General features: G+C 38.8%; 1 protein-coding gene across 2 annotated transcripts in view; it reads left to right on the plus strand.

Moving 5' to 3' along the window:
• The window catches only part of LOC5566034, a 90,162-nt gene that overhangs the window by 36,417 nt on the left and 27,136 nt on the right, over positions 1-26,609 (plus strand). For both annotated transcript variants that reach the window (XM_021843165.1, XM_021843166.1), the window contains 3 exons: positions 4,729-4,876; positions 22,641-22,910; positions 23,331-23,735. In XM_021843165.1, coding sequence (XP_021698857.1) covers positions 4,729-4,876; positions 22,641-22,910; positions 23,331-23,735 — 823 coding nt within the window. The remainder of the gene's footprint in view (positions 1-4,728; positions 4,877-22,640; positions 22,911-23,330; positions 23,736-26,609) is intronic.

The following is a 26,609-nucleotide window of genomic DNA, read 5'->3' on the forward strand; positions in this document are numbered from 1 at the left end:
ATAGGGCTAGAATATTAATAAAATAGAATTTCCGTCTGTCCATTCCATGAAAATGATCAACAAGAGGCATTCTGTTGCAGAAACTTCTCACTAAAAGAATGTTTTCTCTTGACAGTTTGCCAATTTGGTTAGGTATTTGTTTTCGTTGCGTTTTAACGAAAACTCGGTAAAAAATATTTGATACTGGTAATTCAGTACCGTCAAACGGGGCTTCTTTTGACATTATTTTCACATTCTTCAACTTTAAGGATTTGTAGCTCGGTGAATAATGGATAGATTTCGATAATTCTTGCGCATATTTAAGTTGTATTTGTAAGTAATCAATGTGCAAAATATGAGGCAAATCCATCAATAAATAAAAAAGTTGCTTGAATAGCGAAAAAAATGTGTCCTTCAAGACAAAAAAGGGGCTACTTTGGACACTTTTAGAAATTAATACGTTTTGATAGTAAAATGATTTTTCATCATAAATTTCAAACTGATTCTATTGATTATCGTTCATTGTGATGTTTACGAATGTTTTTCAATGATATACATAATTTAGAAAATTGTAAAGCTTGAAAAAACTACACATACCTACACAATACTTTTCACAAAAACATGCTATTCATAATTTTTAGTTTGCATGATGATATGTCAACTTTATTTCCTTTTAAATGTCAGCTAATAAATAGCGACTAATGCTTGATTGTTCAAGTTGATGCAAACGAATTGTGTAACTACCAGGTAATGCGATGAATAATTAACTTTGTACAGAAATATTCGTTCTGATTCTTAATGTTATATGAACGATATGTAGAAGAATCTAATTTATTTCTGTAACTAAAAGTAATTTTTATTCCAAATACAATCCATGAAGTATAAGAATGATGATTCACAAGATCATAAACAATAAAAGTTTGCTTTTGTTAGATGCATTATGGCTCTTAATAGTTTTGAGATGGCGTAAGAGTAGTTTATTTTAGCAGTTGAAGGGTGCCATTGCTTTGTATAGCAGATTCATGTAAAATATGACTGAATGTTATTTTTTAAGGATTATGTTGTGAGTTTACTGTTTATACGAGTTGAAATATATATGTTTTACAATTATTTACTTTTCCTTATCCTTTGTTTATTTTTTATTGTGTTGTAAAATATAGAAACCTTTATAATTAATTATGAGTCGTAAAATTAAGACATTTGATCATTTATTTAACAAAAAACAACTTTCAACATAAATTTATTACAAGTTTCTTTGAATCATGACGATTTGATAGTTTTGTGATGTTCCCAACAACTTTCCACGATATGTGGAAAATTCATACAATGTTTACATAGCAAATGTTTTGTAGCTTGTGAATATTTGTTTGGACTTTTTTGATATATTTTCTTGTTTATCCTGTTATTGTTGATGTTGTTCCAAAAAATATTCACGCCTGATTGTTGAACATAAGTTGGTTAATAAAAGTGCTGAAGACACAAAATGGCTCAGATTAATATTTATGCTGGAAAAAAATCCAAAACGTGAGTGTCCAAAGTAGCCCCCGGAATCAAAAGTAGCCCCGTCTGACGGTACTTACATTTACTGACTTTTCACATTTTCTCAGTTATTTGTAATTTCACGGTGTTATCCGTGTTCAGTAAAAAATGTAATATATTACCGAAAATTCAGTATGTTTACCAAGAAATGCTGGAATCTCAGTATTTTTTGTGATTTACTGATCAAAACCGTAAAATAATTTACCGAACAGCGATATCGTTTTTAAGTGTGTATAATCTCTTAATTCTTGAAGTAGCATCATACAATATCTAATTTCTTATAAATAATTGACAGTTGCTAATAGGAGCCTTCCTTAGCCGAGTGGTTAAAGTCCGCGGTAAAGCAAAGCCATGCTTAAGGTGTCTTTTCGTAATTGGAATTTCCTTAACTTCCCTGGGCATAAAGTCTCATCGTACCTGGCACACAATGTACGACTGCGAAAATGGCAACTTTGGCAAAGAAAGCTCTCAGTTAATAACTGTGGAAGTGCTCATTGAACACTGAGCTGAGAAGCTGGCTCTGTCCCAGTGAGGACGTAATGGCTGGGACACCTCTTGGAACGGAGAGCTCCTCACTGTTCTTAAATTCACAAACCATTACATTTTGAATTATAACTTAAGGAAGGTTTCAATTTTGACAATTGACCTAAATTCAAGTTAAGCAAATCATTTTAATGAGAGTATGTGAAAAAATGAAGCAATTTGATGCAACCGTCTTTGAGTAATGAGCATTCATGTGTCTGGTACCACGCTGGCCAAATAAAGATCTTAAAAACTTCAAAACACATTATATCGTAATTTTCAGATATCTCCCAACATACTTAACCGATTTGTGTGATTTTTTACCTATATACGAATTTGTGCGTCTTTCCTAATGCTAATGTTAACACACTGGAGGATTAAAACTCCTGATCTTATCCTCTATAGATTCCTGAAAGGATACTTCAAAATACTTTGAAAACAAAATCCTGATGGAATTTTAAAACCAATTTCCGAGATTACTGTAATATCCTTTTTTAAAATGATTCAACAAATTCAAGAGTTAAAATTGACCTTTAAGGAACTGCTGTGAGATAATTATTAATTATATTATAAGATGTGATTTTTTTTTGCTCTATGCTTATGGAAGACTTTCTGCCAGGCCCCCTTGTAATTATTCCTGATGAATTTGCCCAGACGAAATCCTAGAAGCAAAGTAAGTAGAACTTATAAGAATATCTCTCGGAGTTATCTCTGGGCAAATGATTTGATGAGTTGTGATTGCATTGCATCGCATTTTTAGAAAAACGTTTAGGAGAGGAAATTTATAAAGGATTAAGAATTAAGAAGTAATTCAAAGCAAAATCCCAGAAGAATTACTGGGTGAAATAAATATAAACTATTTCTGACGGTTTCGATTTCAGTGTGTAACGTGTTGTAACGGTTACATGGATGAACCGATTAAAATAAAATATATTACATAAAATATATACATTTTCCATGCACAAACAATTGATGTAAATGTAAAACCGTCTTATCCAGGCATTGCAGAATTCACTCTCATTTGAACACGATCAAAGCAAGCGAGGAAAAACATCCCATCTGTTGCGGTCCATGATCGGCAATGCATCGCAAATTGTAATAAGTCTGATAAATAGGAGCAGTGAACGTGAGCTTCAAAGAGCGGGTGATGATAAAATCCATTTTTCTCGCTTGTTCACCGTTGGGGGGTAGGTGTTTCATCTTACTGGCACGATAAACAATCCCCGAACTTCCGACAGCAACAGGGTCCCCCAGATTTGGAGGATTTTGTTTTGAGGGGTTTTATCATACAGTGCTATCCCCCAATATGATCAAAGTTGTAGCAGTATACGATAAACAGTCTCTCATAATGTGCTGCATATTATTAGATACCTGAGAGATTCTCTCAATTTTCTAAGAATTCTATCCCTGGTCTTATTTATTATGCGAACTGAGAGAGCCTTTTAACTTAAACTGAGAAATTTGATACAAAATGGCCCAAAATACATAGAAGTTCAAAATATATTGATTACCCTACACACCAAAACCTTATTTGGATTTTGAAAGATTAGTTAAAAATTTAGAGTAACGCTGTTTTCAATTTTAAGCTAGATTTTTCTTTAGTACGGTTATATTTCATAAAATATTGGGATTTCCTCAATACAAACTTTGGACGAAATGTCTTCACATCAAAAGGCACAACTCTCGTGGCGGTATTCTCATTTTTTCATTGTTTTTTAGTGCAAACATTCTGAAAAAAAAAAACAAAAATTTTTACATGTTTTGGTCATTATTTATATACTTTTAATATTTTAACATGACTGTCTTTCACAATAATATGCTCTTAACCAACACAAGTAATTTTGCTGACATGTTGATAAGCCATAATCGATACTTTTTCTTGTTTTGGTCATATTAACACGTCAGTGTTCGTGCACAAAATTGACGAAATGGTGTTCGATAAAAGTCTGGTTTTAAGTTGGGACTTCATGAAATTCATGATGAGATTCAATCTTTGTAAAAAAAACTCAGTCTGTTTTGAATGCTGACGATGCTCCTAGACCACTATGCTGAAAATCAGGCTCTGTCTCACTGGGAATGGAGTGCCGATTAACAAGACCTCTCGGATTTTGGATAGGAAACTCGTTTCTGGAATTCATTCTGAATAGGGGACAAGATGGAATAAGATAGAAGCTCAAATGGATCTTTTTTATTGTATATATCTTCTGTTAGGGGTCGTCCATGAATTACGTTAAAGATTAAGGAAAGGGGGCTGAAATTGCTTATGCGTCATACAAATAATTTCAAATTTTCAGACAACAAATATTTGTTAAGAGAAGGGATGTTAAAAATTAACAAAATGGTCTTACGTAAAAAATAGACAGCCCCATTAGGCATCTTAGTTATCACAATGAAGACTGAGTACAAGATTCGTTGATATGGTAGAAATAAGTGATTAAATAAGGAATGGAAAATTTCCTTTATAATTTATACATCTCACACCCTGCTCTACCAGTCGTATTGATTTATCATCTCATTGGTTTAATTCTGTTGCCACAATAATTGATCATCATATCATATTGCATATATAATCCGGTATTACGTGCCAGCGCACTTCAATTAAACTGGATTAAAACAGCCATAAGCGTAATTATTTTCAATTACCTATGCTTCTCAAAAAGCCATTTTTATACTCTTGCGTATTTCCAGGTGTAGCAAATGGACCAACCCAAGTACCGTCGCAATCTGCCCGGTGGGAGCAACATCTGGGGGTATTCAGGACGTCCCCGGCAGTGGAGCAGGTTCCGGATCGAAAAGCACTGACGGCTGCTTTGGTTCACTTTTCCAGAGCACTGGGGTGAGTGTCGTTGGGGTTTGGTTGGGTTGGGAGGACATGTGTTCCAAAATGAGTTTTCGCAATGTTTCCCCGACAATTGAGTTGTCGAGTTCGAGCTGGGTAACACACCGGAGGCGTTGTTAAACAAGCTCCATTTGCTGAAGTGGAATTTGCATTTGTGTAAGTCAAACGAAATAACACATGGTGGTATTGTACTGATGGTATGTCTGTGACATTATCTCAGTTTCAGATGGAATAACACTAGGGCTTTGCGCCTTTTCTTCGTTCTTTTTTCCAGCTAACAAGTATACCATATGTTCGTAGCTGAAACTCCTTGACACAATTCATAGAAATTATTTGGTATTTTCCATTTCTTTTCATTTATGTGATGATGAGAGTACTTCATACAGGATGTTTTTTTCTTCTTCCTATCAGCACGTCTCAAATGGAATGGAACAAGCTTCTCAGCTTAATTTTCGATGAATACTTCCAGATATGAATTGAGAGCTTCCACTTTGAGGACAACCCAGTAAACACTAAATCGAATACGAGAGTACACAAGAGTACAAAACTGGAGGTGATATACGTAAAGTACGAAATTTATTTGCTTGGTGGAAACTCAACCTAATTTGTCATTTGTCTTTTTCCTATGATTTTTAACATTATGTTCCTTTTGGACATTTTGTTTTCATCTATTTTCCCTTTCATGGTTTTGTTTTACAATCATTTGTCTTAAAATTTTCTTTTGTTTTTGAGCCTCACTAAAATTCCCAAAAAAATGTTGCAGGGATTCTCTCGCAATTGCTCCACCAGTACAATCAGCAATACCTTCAGATCCGTTTAAAAATTTCTTCCTTTTATTTTCCCAGATTTTTTCATGGGAAGATACCTTGAAAACCACATTCATGACTGTTGTTTTCTGCTGTTTTTCAAAGATTTGGACTCTACTAGCATACTTTGATTTGAATGTTTCGTTTAATGTTACAATGATCATCAAGCCTGCTGAAGAATCTCGATAGCTGCGGTACAACTGGCAGCTACCGCAGAACGGAAAACTTTCAAAAGAATCGTAAAAAAATAAATTCGATCGTTTGTATAGTTACGTTTGACGCAATTTTCATAATTTTTATCTGTGTACCTCCTAAGAGTATTTGACAAGTTCTATTTGAACCAAAAAATCGAACTAGTTCCACATCGTTTGTAATGAATTTATTTTATAAATTTAACTTAAATTAAGCTAATTTATTATTTGCACTTTGAATTCTATATTCTCCACACTTGAAACGCACATTTCAATATCATGCTTGAAAATGTCAAAAGTGCATCATCATCATCAACATCACATGCTTGCGATATATGAAATGCTTTTGCTCTAATTCACACAGCAATCTCACGCCATAAGCATGCCTTCGTTGCGAACCGAGAATATCAACTTCTTCTATTTTCATCAAGGGCGTCTAACATCGTAGTCATCTTGTGTCCCCGTCACTGACTAGTAGTCAGTAGCTGTACCTTGCTTTGATTACATCAGATGGTGTTAACGATAAAAAATTAACTCCGCAGTACTTGCATTCTACGCTCGTCACAATTTTGAGCTACAGGGTACCAACATTGTATAAAATACTGGTTTTATTATAGTTAAACTGAAGTTTAAACTATAATTAATTTATAATTATAATTTTAATGATCCAATTTATCAAACATGCAGGATAGGACTTATTCGTTTATTTAGGATATAGGTTGGTTCATATTGTACGTCATAATTACGTTTAAATCTATTTTTCAACATGCCTGCTGTCTCCATACACAATTCTGTGATTCTTTCATATGACTAGATACAAAGCTTTTCTAAAGCTACAAAAAATAACTTCTGGGCATTGAATGCATTATACACTTTGTTGATAAGTATTCTTTAACGTATAAAGTTTGAATTCTGTGATGAATTAATTAATCGCCTTACAGTTATGTAATTTGCCTTGAATTATGCAATTTCAATAGCCTAGACTATCATAAACTAGACCTTCTATGAAAACACCAAACGTGCCTGTAGAGAGCCACTGGAAGAATGTTTTATACTTGGAGAATTTTTTTTGTTAGCAAGTTGCTGGACTCAAGCTGGTTTCGTAGTCCGTAAAAAACCCTATTCATTTCGCGGGAAACGTCGTTGTCACATGCCATAAGTGTTCCAAGGTGAACAAATTCTTCGACAACTTCAAACACATGCCTATCAAACAATTCCTCAGCACCTACACCACCAAGCCTACCTCTATTTCTTCTTGCAACCATGTACTTCGTTTTGGCAGAATCAATAGCCAGGCCAATTCTCACTGCCTCCCTCTTCGGAGAAACGAAGGCCTCTTGCCCTGGTCTGTGATCGATTCCAATAAGGTCGTTATCATCCGCAAAGCCAAGGAGCGACTGTGGAATGATAGTGGCGTTTCTCTGCACGCCAGATCTCCTAATAGCACTCTTGCGTGCAATGTTGAACAGTGGCATTAACGTCCTCACTGGGACAGAGCCTGCTCCGCAGCCTAGTGTTCTTATGAGCACTTCCACAGTTATTACTTGAGAACTTTCTTTGCCAAAGTTGCCATTTTCGCATTCGTATATCGTGTGGCTGGTACGATGATACTCTATGCCCAGGGAAGTCAAGGAAATTTCCATTACGAAAAGATCCTGGACCGACCGGGAATTGAACCCAAACACCTTCAGCATGGCTTTGCTGAGTAGCTGCGGACTCTAACCACTCGGCGGGGCCTTCCTTAGCTGAAATTGCCTGAAATCTGAACACTTAATTTCGAACCATACAGCGTAGCATGTATCAGCCCTATTAGTTTTGCAGGAAAACCATGTTTAGACATTATCCGCCACAATTAATTTCTTTTCACTGAATCGTACACCACCTTGAATCGATGGTGAGTCTGCAAGTTACTTACTTACTTATTTGGCTTTACATCAATTATCTTGATAAAGCCTCGCCAACAATATTTCGCCAATTCCCTCGGTTCATGGCCGCTTCTCTCCATCCTCGACTGTGACCCACGCTCTCCAGGTCCTGGTGTACCTGGTCAATCCACCTAGCTCGCTGCGCCCCACACCTTCTTGTTCCGACCGGATTCGTGGCGAACATCATCTTTACAGGGTTGTTGTCCGGCATTCTTGCAACATGCCCTGCCCAGCGTATCCTTCCAGCTTTAGCTACCTTCACGATACTGGGTTCGCCGTAGAGTTGAGCGAGCTCGTGGTTCATCCTTCGTCGCCACACGCCGTTCTCCTGCACGCCGCCGAAGATCGTCCTTAGCACTCGGCGTTCGAAAACCCCAAGAGCTTGCAAGTCCTCCTCGAGCATAGTCCACGCCTCATGGACTACCGGTCTTATGAGCGTTTTGTACATCGTGCATTTGGTGCGGGGGTGAATCTTTCTTGACCGCAGTTTCTTCTGGAGCCCATAGTAGGCACGACTTCCGCTGATGATGCGCCTTCGTATTTCCCGACTAACATTGTTGTCAGCCGTCAACAAGGATCCGAGGTAGACGAACTCGTCCACCACCTCGAAGGTATCCCCGTCTATCGTAACACTGCTTCCTAGGCGGGCCCTGTCGCGCTCAGTTCCGCCAACCAGCATGTACTTTGTTTTCGACGCATTCACCATTAGCCCGACTCTTGTTGCTTCGCGTTTCAGGCGGGTGAACAAATCTGCCACCGTTTCAAATTTTCTCCCAATAATATCCATGTCGTCCGCGAAGCAAACAAATTGTCCGGATCTCGTGAAAATCGTGCCTCGACTGTTAAGTCCGGCTCTCCGCATGACACCTTCAAGCGCAATATTGAACAACAGGCACGAAAGTCCGTCGCCCTGTCGTAGTCCCCGCCGAGACTCGAACGAACTGGAGTGTTCGCCCGAGATCTTCACGCAGTTTTGCACACCGTCCATCGTTGCTCTGATCAATCTTGTGAGCTTCCCGGGAAAGCTGTTCTCGTCCATGATTTTCCATAGCTCTATGCGGTCGATACTATCGTATGCCGCCTTGAAATCAATGAACAAATGGTGCGTAGGGACCTGGTACTCACGGCATTTTTGGAGGATTTGCCGCACGGAAAAGATCTGGTCCGTTGTCGAGCGGCCGTCGATGAAACCTGCTTGATAACATCCCACGAACTCGTTTGCTATAGGTGATAGACGACGGAAGAGAATCTGGGATAGCACTTTATAGGCGGCGTTTAGGATGGTGATTGCACGATAATTTTCACACTCCAGTTTGTCGCCCTTTTTGTAGATAGGGCATATAACGCCTTGCTTCCACTCCTCCGGTAGCTGTTCCGTTTCCCAGATTCTGACTATCAGCCGATGCAGACAAGTGGCCAACCTGTCCGGGCCCATCTTGATGAGTTCGGCTCCGATACCATCCTTGCCAGCGGCTTTGTTGTTCTTGAGCTGTTGAATGGCATCCTTAACTTCCCCCATCGTGGGAGCTGGTTGATTTCCGCTGTCCGCTATGCTGACGTAGCCGTCGCCTTCGCTGTCCTGACCTTCTGTGCCTGTGTTCTCTGCGCCATTCAGGTGTTCATCGAAGTGCTGCTTCCACCTTTCGATCACCTCGCGTCCGTCCGTCAAGATGCTCCCATCCTTATCCCGGCACATCTCAGCTCGCGGCACGAAGCCTTTGCGGGATGTGTTAAGCTTCTGATAGAACTTCCGCGAATTTGAGAACGGTACAGCAACTCCATCTCTTGGCATTCCACCTCTTCCAGGCGGCACTTTTTGTCCCGGAATAGGCGGGTTTGCTGTTTCCGCTTCAGTCTGTATCGTTCCACGTTTTGCCGCGTACCATGCTGCAGCATTGCAGCCCGCGCTGCATTCTTCTCCTCTAAAACCTCCTGGCACTCCTCGTCGAACCAATCGTTTCTTGAGCTCCGTTCCACATATCCGACAACGCTTTCGGCAGCGTCGTTAATGGCTGCTTTGAGTGTCCTCCAGCAGTCCTCAAGAGGGGCCCTATCGAGCTCGCCCTCATCCGGCAACGCTGCCTCAAGATGCTGCGCGTACGCATTGGCGACATCCGGTTGTTTCAGCCGCTCGAGATTGTACCGGGGCGGGCGTCGGTACCGTACATTGTTGATGACGGATAGTTTTGGGCGCAGTTTCACCATCACCAGGTAGTGGTCGGAGTCAATGTTGGCGCCACGATAGGTTCTGACGTCGGTTATGTCGGAGAAGTGCCGTCCATCGATCAAAACGTGGTCGATTTGCGATTCTGTCTGCTGAGGTGATCTCCAGGTGTACCGATACGGGAGGCTGTGCTGGAAATAGGTGCTACGAATGGCCATGTTCTTGGAGGCGGCAAAATCTATCAGTCGTAGGCCGTTCTCGTTCGTCAGCCGGTGGGCGCTGAACTTTCCAATCGTCGGTCTGAACTCCTCCTCCTGGCCAACCTGAGCGTTCAAATCTCCTATGATGATCTTGACGTCGTGGCTTGGGCAGCGGTCGTACTCGCGTTCGAGCTGCGCATAAAATGCGTCCTTGTCATCCATAGGAGAAGGTATCGACCGTGATTGTTTTATTTTATTTTGTTTTACGGCTATAGCGGTCATGCGACTCAAAGCTAAAGGGAGTCTATAGAAGCAAATGATGGAAACGAATAGGTGCATAGGCGTCGCAAGGGAGCGACAAGATTGAAAATTTTTAATTAGGTGGTGAAAATTGAGCAAGCCATTTTAAAGTCAGTAAGCATAAAAGCGTCCTGTATTTTGCCTAGCTTCTCTACTGGAAAAGGGTTGGCTCAAAGCTTTGAGCTTTGCTACCAACATCAGTGCTTCCGGAGTGTGGGCTATGCACGTTGATTATGCTGAAGTTAAAGAATCGGCCTTTGATTCTTAACTTGCACATTCGTTCATTGATCGGCCACCACCCGATCACGCGCCTTTGCATATCACCCATCACTATGAAAGCTGTTCCCAGCTCGCGTGTGTTGCCGCAGCTCTGGTAGATGGTATGATTACCTCTAAACGTTCGCACCAATACTCCTGTCCAGCACACCTCCTGCAGCGCTACGATGTCGAAACCGCGGGTCTTCAGTACATCGGAGAGTATGCGAGTACTTCCAATGAAGTTGAGAGATTTGCAATTCCACGTACCGAGTTTCCAATCGCAAGTCCATTTTCGTCGCTGTGGTCTTTGCCGATTGTTCCGGTCCGTATTCTCTCGTTGACGTTCCTGTGCTGATGTGTTTTTACGGTTGGCTTGCAGGGCCTGACACCTACCCCCTAGATTTCCGGAGGACCATTCCCCCTAAATTTTCGGAGGGCCATAGTGCGCAGTTTAGCTTAGAGTCCTTCTCTGGCACTCGGACGATGATCAGCCGCCCCTGACATGGGGAACAGACGCTGTTGTGAGCCGCTCCTAACGTGGAGTACAGACGCTCCAGATTTGCAAAAGCAAACCCCCCCTTCCCTGTCAGCATACGACCAAAGTTCCCACCAGGGGTTGGTTACCCGATCTTCCCCAAGGTTACTCGTACCCCGGCCAGTACCACGAGGAGGGATAGGAGTTGCTGGGCAAGAGGCTAAGGACCGCACAAAGGGGTCTATTTTATTCCTGCAGGTACGCGAGGTACCAATGGTACGCCATGCCCAGCCATTTACCGCGTCTGCAAGTTATACTCCCCGAATTTATCTAGGATCATTCGGAAGGTAAACATCTGGTCCGTTGTCGAGCGACCCTTACGAAAGCCAGTTTGGTATTCGTCGACAAAGAACTCCTCGAGTGGATCAACTGGTAAAGCTGCTTACTTCCGTGCTTAAGAAGCTCGACCAACATCTCTTCCTTCTCAGTAGCCTTACAGTTATTTAGCTCACTAATAGCATTCATAACCTCTCGGTGGGTCCACAGCTTGGTCGTCATAATCAATATTCGCTGGGACTGGTACTGGATTGTACCGTGCGCCATTGACCGTTGCATAAAATCTCCGTATATCATTCCAGTTCGTGCTGTCTTGAGCTTCGTGCTGCTTTTTATTTCTGCGGTGGATTCGTGTTTCTTCGGTTCAAGTTGCCCTGTACTACTCTCAGTTCTGTCGTGTACCGGCCACAAGCATACGGCTTCTTGCGACATTCTTCATGTCTGTCACTCTCTGGCACTCTTCACAAGTCATTTCGTCTTCGCTTTCACCAGTAGTGTGGGACAAAATTTAGATTCTCGCTCCAGTCCACTTTTTGGATTCCATTTAGGTCCCATAACAACTGTGCAAAATTTCAGCTCGATCGGAGAAACTATATTTTTACTATGGGAAAACTTACTTTTACAAAGAAAAATCTCCAGAAGTCGCCCATTGACCTCTATAAAAATTCTGAACACAGACCTCGATAGGTATTTTTTAGATGAAGAATATTGCCGAAGACCGCGAAACAATCCGACAATTGTGAAAAAATTTATTCAATGAAATCCTGTTCGCAAGGCGACGTTGATAAACACGTAAAGAAATAACAATAATAACAAAATCGGGCAAAATTTCTGAATAGCCTATGCTTAATAACTTTTTTCACAAGCATTTGCATCGTAGAAATACCTGTTAAGATCTGTGTTCAGAATTCAGGCGACCTCTGGCTATTTCTCTTTGCAAAAGTCAGTTTTTCCATAGTAAATCCCATACAAACTTTGAACGGCTGGCGCTAAAATATAGTTTCATGGATCGAGCTGAAATTTTGCACAGTTTTTATGGGACCTAAATACAATCCAAAAAGTGGACTGGAGCGAGAATCTAAATTTTTCAAATATCCGTGTCCCATGCTATTGACCAGTGCCAATCACTTGCTGCGCCGTTGTTGTCATTGTTTTTATTTCAATTTTAATTTTATGAATCTATAAAAATTTCAAACCAAGAAAATATTGCAACATAATATTAAATGTTTCAACCAAACGCGCATTGTTTGGAGCGCAAAATCAGTTGCGTAAACTGTATTCAGCCAAACCATGCTGAGGGTAACAGGTTTGAGTCCTGGTCCAATTTGGGATCTTTTCGTGTTGGAAAATTTTCTGACTTTTAAGTACAAACCAACATGTCTTATGCCTTGTTTGATAAAAGCCCGTTCACAAATTTTCTATCGCTCAAAGGGATGGATGGATGTTCTTAAATTGTTACAACTATGGAGTGGATCGAAAAGTAGACGCAAACATTTATATCAATCTCAAAAATGTTGAGTTTAGCCCACAAGCAATTTATTTAAAAAAAAGCCTTACAATGTATTTAAAACCATGTAGTGATGATGTTATGGGATTAACTATTATTAAACATGAAATAATAATTACCAAATTTAGCAAATTGGCCATATGTATGCTGAAAGAATTTGAAGGGAGTGAATGTGAAGTCATAAGAACACTGAGAATCAGGCTCGGTCCCAGTTGTAACATAACACCAGAAAGAAGAAATGGAGGAATTGGCGGAATAATTGATGCGGTATTCGCTAAAGCATAACATTCAATTAAATTTCCAAGAATCCATAAATTATAATTATACTAATTGAAATCAATCATGATAAATTTTGGAGCACAGCAAGAGTAATAAATTGCAAGAGATATTTCTGGAGGACTTTAACAAGAATTTTCTGGTCGGGTTTTATTACGAGTTCCTAAAAAATTTCTTGGAAAATCCCTGAATAAAATGTGCATAAATTCTTGGGGGAATCACTCTATGGCTGGGAGAATAAATGGAAAATTCTGAAGTACAAAAATTTTCTAAGAGTTATCAATGTGGAAATTACTGGAAATATTTACGCTGGTTTTCTTGAGCAAATACTGGAGGAATGATCGTATTAATAAATCTGTGAAAGAATTTTAATTTTTGTGAGAATTGGATTTTAAGATGTTTTGAGATTATTTCATTTTAGGATTCTTGGTTGAAAACCCGACTGAATCAAACAATCATTCAATTTTGAGCCTCGGAAGTATTTTATTTTTTTTGAAAACTATGAAAAAAGTCCTGAACGTGGACAGCAAGGCACTGAGGAACTGCAAATATTATTAAAGAGTTCGTTCGAAAAATTTGTTTCCTAATGAGCGTAATTATATATTTTCCTTGTTTACTGATTTCTCGTGGTTCAGATGTGCAAAAAATCGGAAAAAATACTGTTGTGCTTTTCCATTTTGAAATACCCTAGGTACCCCAACAAATTTGGACCATAATCCAAAACCATCATCAAATTCTAAATTATAAATGCATGAATCAAAAATATTATTCATTTGCGATTTTTTCCAAAAAACATTCATCAAAATCAATCGAATGTAGGTACCCAGTACCTACAAGAAAGGTTGAGATCAATGCCTTGTGGGATTTTGTATCCGATGCTTGTAATAGTGATAAATGTTGAACAACCAGAAAAAAGTTCTTTTTTTTTAATTGGGGACCATGCAGATATTATGTCACGCCATAAGAGAGGGAGGCGCGAATGAACCTAGCTTGATTTTTTCTATATATAATAATGTACGCATCTTCCTCGATTAAGGTGAAAATGAATCAAAGCCATACCTTAAAATACCAAGGGCACAACTCTAAATAACCAGTGGTTTGTCGTGCATAGCTGTAATCCATTTATATCGCGAATTCGGTTAGACGTGAGTATATCATGAATCGCATCACCAACCATAGGTGACTCCCAGATCCTAACCTTATCCCACTAACCCAATATCCTTTCCGTGACAACTGTGGAGATGCAGAAGATTCTTCGGTCTTAAGTAACAATGGTTGTCTATTTCACATACCTTTCGTTCCCCAATGGCCATAAGGATATGGCCGGCATCATTATTGACTTTTGATCAATCACGGAGTAGCAACTACGAATTGTTCGGTTATATGTGCTCATGCTCATGCTCACACTCAACATTGAGGACTCTTGCCTCGCGAGAATATTGCGCTGCTATGTCGTTTTTGTTCGAAATTAAGCTCGAAATTTCGCAAAATTCCGTTCTGTTCCGTTTGTTTTCAATTTTCAAAAATTCCGCTTGTGGAATTTCGCGGAATTTCGTTTCGAAGCGTGTTTGACGAAATCATTCGGTATTTCACATAACCTTACAACAGGCACGTGGTCTATTTGGGCAGGCATCGACACTCGGTGATGAGTTTCCGGATATTCTTGCGAGCGAAGTAGGTACTGCTGATTGCCATCTCTCTAGTAGCAGTGAAGGTTATAAGACGCAGGCCATTATCATTGGTAACGGAATGGAGGATTTACGTTCCAAAGGCGGGTCGGAAGAAGTCTTCTTTACCGATCTGCGCATTTGCGTCGCCGATGGCTATCTTGACATCTTCTTTTGGACACTCTACGTAGGTCTTATCTAGGCTCTCATTGTAGTCACCCTTTAAGCCATCCGGCTTATCGTACGTTGGCGCATATATGCTGAAAAGGCTGTAGATGTAGAACTTGCCCTTAATTCTCAACACACAGATACTGTTGCTTCCCGGTTTCCACCAAATAACTCGCCTAATCTGCTTCCCAATCACTACGAAACCAACTCCACGTTCAGCTCTGTCGCCGCCGCTGTAATAGATGTGGTACTTGATTGAAGTGTTCGCGATAGGATCTACCGCTCGGATATCCGGTTCTCTGGTTTTCAGCCAGCGTATTTCCTGAGTAGCTGCCACGTCCACGCCGACATTCCGCAGTTCACGAGCTAGGAGCTCAACACGTGCGGGTTAATTCAAAGTTCTCATGTTCCAAAATCCGACTTTCCAATCATTGTCCTTTATTCGTTGGCAGGTGTGTTGCCGTAAAATCAATCAGTATGCTCTAGTCTAGAATGGAGCACCGAGGAGGCGGTGCTGATACGATACAGCATTGTCCGTTGGTTCTGTACATGTTGACCACGGTCGTAGCTACCACGACCATCTACCTTTATCAGGGGTTTGGACCTGTAGCTCTGGTTCTCAATAGCTTCAAGTTCTTTCGGATATGTTATTATGGTTAGCCGTTACTCGCTAGCGTTGGGTGAGATACTATTGATTCATTTTAGCTCACATATTTCAACTGGTTTACAATAAATATAAAAAAAAAATATCTTGAACTTTAAATCATCGAAATATTAATCCAAACGTGGGAAGAGTTCTCGCTAGATATCCACCATTTAATCGTGAACACCCTCTAACTTGCACCGTCTTAACATCCCGCATTTTGTAACGGGACGCTTAGATTCGCTTCATATTCTACATGGCGCCGAAGAAGCTGTGCAGTCTGCCGCAATATTGAGCTGAGCGTAGCTAGTTGTTTCAAATACAATGTATGCAGGGGAAGGGGTGGTAAAATTAACACCTTAAGGAAATCATCTTGTTTCTGATAGAAAAACGAGGAATTTGTGTAGCTCTATCGCACAACATCAAAAATAGGATTCAATTTAAAGCAGTGACATGGATTCAGATTAAAAAATCTAAATTTTCACATATTTTCATCGCTATCAAAAAGCGATGCAAATGTTCATTTTACCTGCACTATGTGGGTAAAATGAACAGCAGATGGTGGTAAAATGAACACCAGGCAAAAAACATGAGCAAAACAAATATTTCTGAAAATTTTCATTGTCCCACCGAAAATACATCCATTAATGATTGTAACTCATTCAAAAAGAATGCTATAGGCATCAGATTTGACATCATATCATAACGATATTCACCTCACTGAAAAACCTCAAGTCTTCCGAGCTAAAAGTTACGTCAGTTCTAATTTGCAAACGTGGTTTTCTAAAATATTAGTTTTCTTTGATATTTTCACTTCAATTGACCTACATATCAACCCGAACACTCAGCTTTATGCTCTAAATCGTCTGTGTATGATAAAAATTAATCGAAATTTGTTTTTTCTCGGTAAAAGGCACGGTGTTCATTTTACCACCCCTGTTCATTTTACCACCACTTCCCCTAAATTAGATACTTTATTTGTGCAAAAAAGGGAGCGGGCAAAAACCGTTCTATAATCCAGAAATTAAATTAACGTTTCTGTAGTAATTCATTTCATAAAATGAAATTACATTGTTTGTTCTATATATTCTCCAACACTTGTTATTTCGCCTGGCATTATTTTACTAAGTGTAGTGGAATTCGGGATAAATGTGCCATAGGGGAAAGTAGATCACACCCAACTTTTACATTAACGAGATGCTGTTAATCTTTCAATTTAACAATGTATTTCCTTGTATTTCTAAATACAATGTGCAAAAAATATTAAAGTTTATCAATTTTTTAACTTATTTTTTTCGATTTCTGTATAAACATCCAAATATCAGTGGATTTTTGTAACATTGACTGTTTTCCAACGATATGGCATATGATTAATTAAAAATAGATGTTTAATGTATGGTGCAACTGTTCAAATGTGTAAGATGTTGTGGCACATGAACAAATTTTTTTTTGTCTATATTAGTGTTTGGTAAGAATTCCATTATGTCATGTTGGATTTTATGTAAATGGTCGTTTCACTAATTGATTGATTATTTAATATTTCCTTGTCGAGTATAACAATGATATGTAGTGACTTAATGATATAGCGTGTTTAATTAAAAACTGAAATATTATTGTGTAGTTTACTCATTACTAGTGAAATTTTATATTTATTCAGTTTTCAATTAAATATTTAGGAACAACTAACTATTATTATATCCGTTGCGACCTGTCTAGACTAACGTTTACTACCTGAACAGATCCCAACCGTTAAAATTGCAGCACCTTAAGACAATTTTTAACCTGATCCCTTTTCCCCCTTCTCAACGGCAGGCCACCGCATACGTGACCAAGCGTGCCGTGTCACGACGCTCATGCAGATTTATTGCATGAATTAACCCAAATTGTCCCCAATACTACCGTGCCACGCAAGTTCGTCCCTGTCATGTTTGCTTTCGTCAGCTCAAACTTTACATCCCACTCACATCACTAATGGCTTAGTCCGGGTACCCTATTATCAGGATCGTAGATAAGCACTCTAAATTCTTCACTTCAAAAATGACACCATTAATCAAGTTGTGACTATCTGACTGGATGTGTAATGTTCTTGGGAGTTGTCACCGTCTCACCTTCAAAGTTTTGACAAAAGGGATCGTTAGCGTGCGTGAAGCACGTTCACACGGTCCTCCAGATGTGACTGAAAGTCGTTCATGGTTAGGGTGAAATAGTCAGTAAGGGACTTCGTGGTGATTGTCCATATCTTTTGTTGTAAATGTGAAATTTGATTATTCACATAGTTTGTGCCAAAGATACTGAAACAAAACTCATACAGTTAGAACGAAACATGTAAATTTCTGAGACATATAATGCACATAATTGGAGCGTGGAATATCATGGATGTTTACATGATATGTCATGTACACTTCTATTATTTGTCATGTAATCCATCAGGATCCTGTGAGATTACATGACATATAACACTTATTTACCTGATTTCATACTTAAATTTACATGACGTAATGTAAACATGGCAGAAATGAAGTTTACATGACGTGTAATCTTCATTATTTTTAACAGTGCAATTAAAAAAATAAAAGAAAAATAAAATTACGAATACCAAAATGTGTTTTTTAAGACGTATAGTCAATTTTAACGCCGTCATCTTTAATGCCTGCTTGTAAAAACCTGTTAATGGGATGATAATAAAATTAAACACCGTAAAATGGGGTGTTAAGGACTCGTGGGGTTTTAAGGGATTGAACTTCACAATCAAGTTCGACAAATCACAGAAACCTAGAAAGTCGATATGTAAGTCATCTGAAATGCTCGATTTGTTGGTTGGTTGGTTTGACTTTATTAACGAGATTTTTAGCCCTGGGCTAGTTCATCTCGGGACCAACGGCTTTACTTCCCTTCCGAAGGAAGTCGTCACTATAACTTTTTACGTCATAAGTGACTATGTTGGGGATGGGATTCGATCCCAGGTCCTCGGCGTGAGACTCGATTTGTTCAGAGGATTGTGAACTGCATTATGTAATAGGAGCTGTCTATTAATATGAAGTATTGTGGTTTCTAGAAATTGAAAACCTTTCAAAACATTTTTGCGTTGCGTTGCGTTGCGTGGTAACGGAGTATTTCGTAGATTGCATACTGAAAACTGTCATGTTAGAAACTCTACAACACTTAGTCCAATTGCTCATAGAAAACTATTTTGGATCAAATAGTTATCCAATCGGAAGTCAGAGATGCAAAGACATGATAATTTCCATTGCCGGCCACGCCCATCTTCTCCGTTACGAGGAAAGGAAAGGAAAATGATGATATGACACCTACTTGAAGAGAGGCCAGCGACTCACCGACGCCCTCATAGATGTCAAGGAGTTGTATGATGGGAAGGCAAATGGTCTAGGATTCACTATATGCGAGTGATGCGACCGGATTGAAATTTAGTGTATGTGTAGTTTAGTTTACTTTTTGTAGTTGAGTGTAAGTGTGAGTGAAATATTTTCATCATCGTTGGGAGTGACGTTGCTAAGAAAGTTAAAGTCACTCCATGCGTGTTCGTCTTCCAGGGATGAGACACAGGTATTTCCACCTTGTGCCCTAGCTAAGAAGCTTTGGTTTGAGCGCCATTACTCGCTCTCTGAAACGAGAAGATTAAATGACTCAACCCCATGCTACAGAAATAGCCCAGAATTAGTAATAGCGGTTAAATCGGAACAAACTCATAAAATTCGTCCATTTATCGAAACGCCAAGTAAAAACACGTTTCTTCAAAAACTTTAATATCAATCTGTTGGGAATTTGAATCGACATCCTCTGAATGGTTTCATATCTGAATTTGGTTTGAAATAATTTCTGCGTAGCACAATAATCATCATCGAAGGCGGCTTTCATACTTAACACAGCTTTTCAAAACTCATTATCAGAAAGCATAAAATTAAAAATGATGAAAATCTCACAACCGTATGCTTTTTATCTTATGTTGTCAAAGTTACACTTACTCCAATCGAAAAAAAAAAACTATTCGGGTGGCGTAAAACTAACGGAATCATGCAAAAATCTAGCACGCCACAAGCCATATTTAAAATCTTCGCAAATAAAAAATATCACTTAAATCACTACACAATCAGCCAGTTTTATTGCAGCTGTTTATCACTGTACAAAGCACTACAACCCGGATTACGTTGCACCTGTGAATATCGGTGGATTCGGGAACAACGAGAGCACAATAAATTTGAAGGTGGCATAGCGCCATCAGCCGAATCTATTTTTCTCCGTCCGAAACGCGGAACCGAAGTAAACGTGACAGGAAATTCAAAACGCAGCCGCCCGCGCGCATGGCTTGCTGCGATCTGAAAACCTTTCAAAACATTTTTGTTCAAATTTTATGGTCTGAATACATTTATCTACAAAACCATGAAATATATTTGAGTAAAATTCGCGAGTGAGGTGCAAGATAAAGAAATCTAATTGAGATCATAGTACAGACAAAAACTTCTTAAAATTATGTCTGGGTTTCGATTTTTAGAAACTTTTATGAAAAAAGTCTCGTTTTGAAAATAAGTGGGGTGTTAAGGAATTATCTATTATAACTTTTCTAAGTAACTAGACTCATTAAATTTATGCCGTAATATATTTCAATATAGTTTTGAGTTGTTCCGTAAAGTTGAACTGCAACGTAAAGTTGAGGGATCTATTTAGTAAGTCACTAAATATCACTAAAATTGACTTATTTCAAAATTTGGTAAAATTGGAAGGAAAATGTAGATAAAAACTGATTAATGTGAATATGGATTTTTCATGATGCTATTTTCAAAAGTTGTTCACATTGGTGAAAAGTTTGCATATAAGAATGATTATCTTATTTGAGATACTTTTGGAGCTATTATTTCTTTTAAGCATTACCTAGGTCCTAGATAAACAATTATAATACATATAAGGTTGTTTCCGAGCTCTTTTTGAAAAATATATAGTGTGCGGTATAGTGTGAGCGATTTCCGCTCTAAATTGGAAATTTTTTGTTAGGATTTTTCTCGATCATGCCACTGGGTGTTACATGCAAATCCGTTATTTGGTGCAGAGTTGCTCGCTGTCACTATCAACGCCTCAGATTTGCTGATTTGTACAGGCCGACTGCGATACAATTCGGATCATTGTAAATCACATCAACATCATGCTGTCTACTCAATCTCCAGTGCATTGATGGCGATAGACTATGGATATCAGTGATGGGTTAAGTTTAGCCTAAAATTAGGCAAATAAAATGGCAATTTATTAGTATGACTTTTTTTGACAGTGCTGCAAACAGATTGAAATTACGTGTTGGTCACTGAAAAACCTTAAAAGCATGGATAATTACCACGTGATCACTCATTCTGCAGTGATTACGATCTAGATTGCTATGTCGCATCAATGCTGTTGGATGTCAAATCAAAGTAATATTGACAATATTGATAGCTCGCAAGTGATATTGATAGTTTTAGAGCATCAGCCATCAGCTGATACTTTTTATATTAAGGATCTCTGAATTTGGTGTGGTGCTTTATTTAAAAGGCAAATTGGACACTTACCCTATTCACACTTAAAGCTTATTGAACTTATCCTTCTTTTGACAAATCATGACAAGATTGCTCTGCACTGTTCTAGGATAGGGGCGATCCATTAATTACGTAAGACAATTTTGGCGGTTTTTAGACCCCCCCTCCCCCCATAGTAAGATTTTTTGTATGAAAATTAAAAATTATTTGTATGATACGTAAGAAATCTCAAACCCCCCCTCCCCCCATAAACCCTTACCTAATTAATGGACGACCCCATACGAATACTGCATATAAGTATAAAAATCTTTTCAATACAATTGTGCGATGCACTGATAGCTTGCTTGAAAATAGAATCAATAGGAATGTGAGATTTAGCAGTTAGGAATAGCGTTTTCAGGAGTTCCAACTTGAATTATATTGAAGTAATATGATTTTTACATTGAACAAGACCTTTAGAGTTGAAGGGACACATCAACGATGTTGACCAAAATATTTTTTTTTTTTGCTGTTGGCAAAACATAGTTTTATATACAAAGCTCAAATTCCTTAACGCCCCATTTTGCATTTTCGCCAAAAATCACACATTTTTATGATTATCTCAGAAATCTGACATACGATCGTCTTCATTGTAATTGGCTTTTGATATACACGCCGGGAGAATGGTAGGACTGTATTTTGTTCAAATATTGGCATATTAGAAGTTGTTCGAATTTTAAGTAGGTTTTTTTTTCATCCCTTAACACCCCATTTTACGGCACATTTGTAGAAATGTAAGAATACGTCTGTTGAACAAAAGAAGGGGGATGTCCTCATATCGGTTAACTTACCCTACTAAGAAAATATTCTTACGTGTTTATTGTGCTCCTTTTGCTTGTCAGCAAAGCCAACATAAAGTGTCGTTGGGTGGTCTCGTTTGGTTCAATAGTCGTTACTTTGCGAGACAGATCTCTCGATAAAGCGCTAATTGTTTTCGCAGACGTTTGTCATACATCCTCTTCCCCCCGTTTGAAGTGGATGTGACTGCTGGTGAAAATATACACAAGTAAAATTATACACAAGTGGAAATATACACAATAAATTTTGGATGAGAGCAAAGTTTGATTCGCAACTAATGTTGTATAGACCCATAGTTTTCCCTATCAATTAAATTCGCGGGCCTTGTGACCATGCGGTTAGTGTCGCTAGTGTCAAAATGGGTCCATAGCTACAAAATTCCTTGGCAAACAACCATATAGTATTTTATGCTAATTGAATACATTTGCATCATCTTTTTACCCTAGATTGGCTTGGTTTCCTAATCCTATCAAAATTTGCTCATTTCAGAACCCCAAAAGCATCGCATCCAAGCTGTGAAAGTCGGCGGGTTTCCCGCAGTGGCTCCGTACCAAATTTATCCGTCGACAAGTTGCCCGTCCCGTCGGTCTCAGGCTCCCCGGCAGGTGTCCGGTCAACCGTTAAACACCACCGTGGATCACGTGTCAGCAGCATGGTGCATCGGTCCACCCGGGAAACAAACAGCAGTTTGCTGCATCCCGCCATGCAGCACTATCATCGACATGCACTGTCCGTTGATGAACCGGAACCATTCCCCAAGTAAATCCAGTCACAATAGTTACACAATAGGGTGTCCCAGAAAAAAAGTATATTATTCGAAAAGACATGGTTCTCAACCTTACAATGAAGGGTTTGCTTGTTTATAGCATTTTTGTAGAACTAATTAAATTTCCTCCAGATTCGTTTACAGCTTCCACCAGTGATTTTTTTAAAAAGACCATTTTTTATGTTAGTTATCATATTTTGACATATTTTTATTTTTCTATTAAGCTAACGTTCACTTTATTTTAGGAAGTTGATTTATTTTACAAAAAAAAAACTATAAATAAGTACATCTATCATTATTCAGGGTTGGACATTACGTTTTGAACATTGATTTTTTGCGAGACACCCTATTGCACAATTAAAAGAATACTGTTTCCGCATTCATTTGTTTCTCTCCATTCCTGCTTGATCCAGAAACCTGAACCAAACGGGATCACATGGTTCGATGCACTATGGACATCCAACTGACATGCCAATGGTGCACAAAATGCGTGACCGAAACAAGCGCTCGGATACCGCCCGGAAGCATGTCCTGTCACGGCAGACAAAGATAGAGAAGGATGAACCGGCCTCCAGCCCCAAGCATAATCCCTTCGTCAACAGTCGACGCTCTTCAACCATTTCGAATGCCTCATCCAAGCTGAATAAGAGCAGCAGCAGACGTGCCTCAACTATTTCCAAAACACCCAGCGTCGATTCGAGGGGAGCGGCCTCGACGGTGGAAGTCAATAGCCCGGAGCGGTCATTGCTGGCGATGACACCGCGAAAGGCAAATACCATGGCGCAGATGTCCACCCCGTCCGTGGAGAAGGAGTGCCGGTGAGTGTTGCTGATGTATATAACATTTGTTTAAATCAATGAACGGGAAAAATATTCTCATAGTTCCCAGACATAGGCATTTGCTACATTTGATAACAATTAGTTTTTTTATAGCTTTGCCAGCACTAATAAAAGTGTTCTTTGAAAGACTGCACTACGATAACACCGCGAAACATTTATTTCTCATGTACCAAAATACCGCTTTTTACTTAGGGGCCTATTTTGTAAATCGAACAGATTCATGTGACTCATCTGTATTCATTGTCGATCAAAGCAAGCATGCATATTTCAGATGTCACCCGTTGACTCCCATAGTAATCCAGTCATATAGTGACAACTGTCGAAAAACTCGAGTGACAGAGCTGAGTCGAGCGAATTTTTCGGTCGACAGTGACTCCAGTCGAGTCATTTTGATCGACTCGACTTATAAAATAGACCTCTTAATTTAGTTAAAAATTATTTCATGAATGAAGTTCGTTTCATAATGACTATTATGCAACGCTTTTTCATTTCGTAGTTAAACAACGATTTTCAGAAGTTGTAAAATAATGGTGAATGCATCGCGATATCATTTCTGATAATCACAAGAGCTCTTCTACGAAATTGCAAAAAATGTTGTAAATAACTCGTTTCAGAATCAGCAAACCACGTAAAATCATCATTCCGCCACTTGTTGCGTAAACTACTACCTATATTCATGGTTTTATTTAAAATATTTAGGCATATGTAAACTTTAGAATAGTATCTTATCTTATAAAATTAAAAATTTGACATTATTTTTATTAGCTTTATTAGGTAGATTTTCAGCCCGTTGCTGGTTAACATAAAATGTACGCAGGTAGTTTGAAAACAAAATTATTTTAAAGAAATATTCATATTTTTATGAAGAATCTAATTTTCAAATTAGCAACATGTGCAAGCCACAAAGTGCCCGGTTGCAATTCAACTGAGCTATGTAAAAACCACGACCAGTGAGAAGTGGTCTTTTTTTGGCAGGCAATTCGTGATCTAACGTAAAGCTAAAATGCGAAGGTGGCGCTGTTTTAGAATGGTGATCAGTTTATCCCAGTCGAAGCTGCTAGCGATGAATTTTGAAGAAAAATCACCACTATCATTTTACCGATAACATTTTGACAATTGAAAGCATATATTTGTTTGTATTTGAATATTTGTTTGTATTTGAAAAACTTAGCAAACTAACCTCACTTTTGATTGCCAATCGGTTGAGCTGGTAGGTCTTGTTGATTTGACCCATAATAGTATTTTGAATTAATTATTCATGATCTGTTATCCTCGACCTTTCCGTTGTATTCAAATATTTCTCAGAAAAAAACTTAATCGTACTGATAAATGATGTTGAAATTTTCTATACACCTCTACAATTATAATTTTGTCAGAAGTTCTTAGCATTCATAAGTAACTTTAGAGTAGAGTGGGCAAAATTTAGAGTGATGCAAGAGCTTCTCTTTAAGATTTCTAGCTCAATTCAAAACAAAACTTATAGATGTCATCGTGGTTCGAATCCCAATAGAATACTTTCACTCGATTGTACCCCGTTTGGCATAAAGCCGTTTGGCATAAGGTCGTTTGGCATAAAGCCGTTTGGCATAATGGTCGTTTGGCATAATGGCCGTTTGGCATAATGATTGAGTTAGAATGAATATCGGCATTTTCGAAGCTTTTACCGAGATCAACACCACTGAGCCCATAGCAAAAAGAACATAAAGTATCGTTGAGTTGTTTTACAGGTTCTTAAGTAACTATTATTCTAGCAGCACATTTTGCAAAAATTGCGAAATATATAAATGATAAACATTTAGCTTGACTAAATAATATAATTTAAAACAGTATAAATATAAGGAACAGACAATTTTTAGAAGAAGGCAAAATTTATGATTAAATCAATAGAAGATTGGACGCCAAAAACTATTGCGGCATAGTAATACGAAAAAACATCAAAAATTGCGTTCAGAATCATAGCTCTTGTCCTACTTTTCCCCGAATGTCGTTTCTCTGAATGTCGGTTCCTCGAATGCCAGTTCCTAGAATGACTCGTTTCCTCGAAAAGTGATGCAGTTTAAATAGGTGCTATAATAGTCTTTAGTGGCTGGAAAGTGAACGAGCAAGAACGATAAGCAATCAAAAGAAGCTGGTATTCTGTCATTCTTGGCTATACACATGTTGGCAAAAATATTGATGACGGTAAAACTCGAAAGAATCGCCAATTAAATAAAGAAGGGTGCATATCAGATGGTCAGTTCGCTCACGACCCTGAAATGTTTAAAGTTACGAGAAGTATGAGTGCCACAAACTTTTCGGGGAAGTGGACTTTTTGTTGAAGCGGGATTTTCGGGGAACTGGTATTCGGAATACTGGCGTTCGGGGTAATGACATTCGGGGAACCGACATTACGGGAAAAGTAGCACAACCCATCAAAGTAACTGCAGTAATCGATTTATCTTTTCGCTGATATCTTGAGCAGATCAATGTTGTCAATTGCTGCCATTTTGCCAGTTGGAAGCAACAATATATTCAAAAAATAAAGAAATCTTAAAAGAACAGCCTATGTATAAAAGAAGGTGAAATTTGTTTCAATTTCAAATGAACAGTTTTTATGCCTATAATTGGTTACATATGTTTGTAGAATAAAGTGACATTTTGTATCAATTATTGTCAATTATTGACTCTTAAGGGGGGTCTGTAGGCTTGAGGTTACGCTTTCGCTTCATAAGCGGAAGGTCATGGGTTCGATTCCCAGCCCTTCCACAAAAAACCCGTCTAGCCACCAGAAGACGCCTCACGGAGGACCGTGCTTTAAGGAGCACATCCATCCTCCGTCAGTATCAGATGATGACTGAGACAAACTGACCCTCT

This window comes from Aedes aegypti, chromosome 2, assembly GCF_002204515.2.
Source record: "Aedes aegypti strain LVP_AGWG chromosome 2, AaegL5.0 Primary Assembly, whole genome shotgun sequence".
Lineage (NCBI taxonomy): Eukaryota > Metazoa > Arthropoda > Insecta > Diptera > Culicidae > Aedes > Aedes aegypti.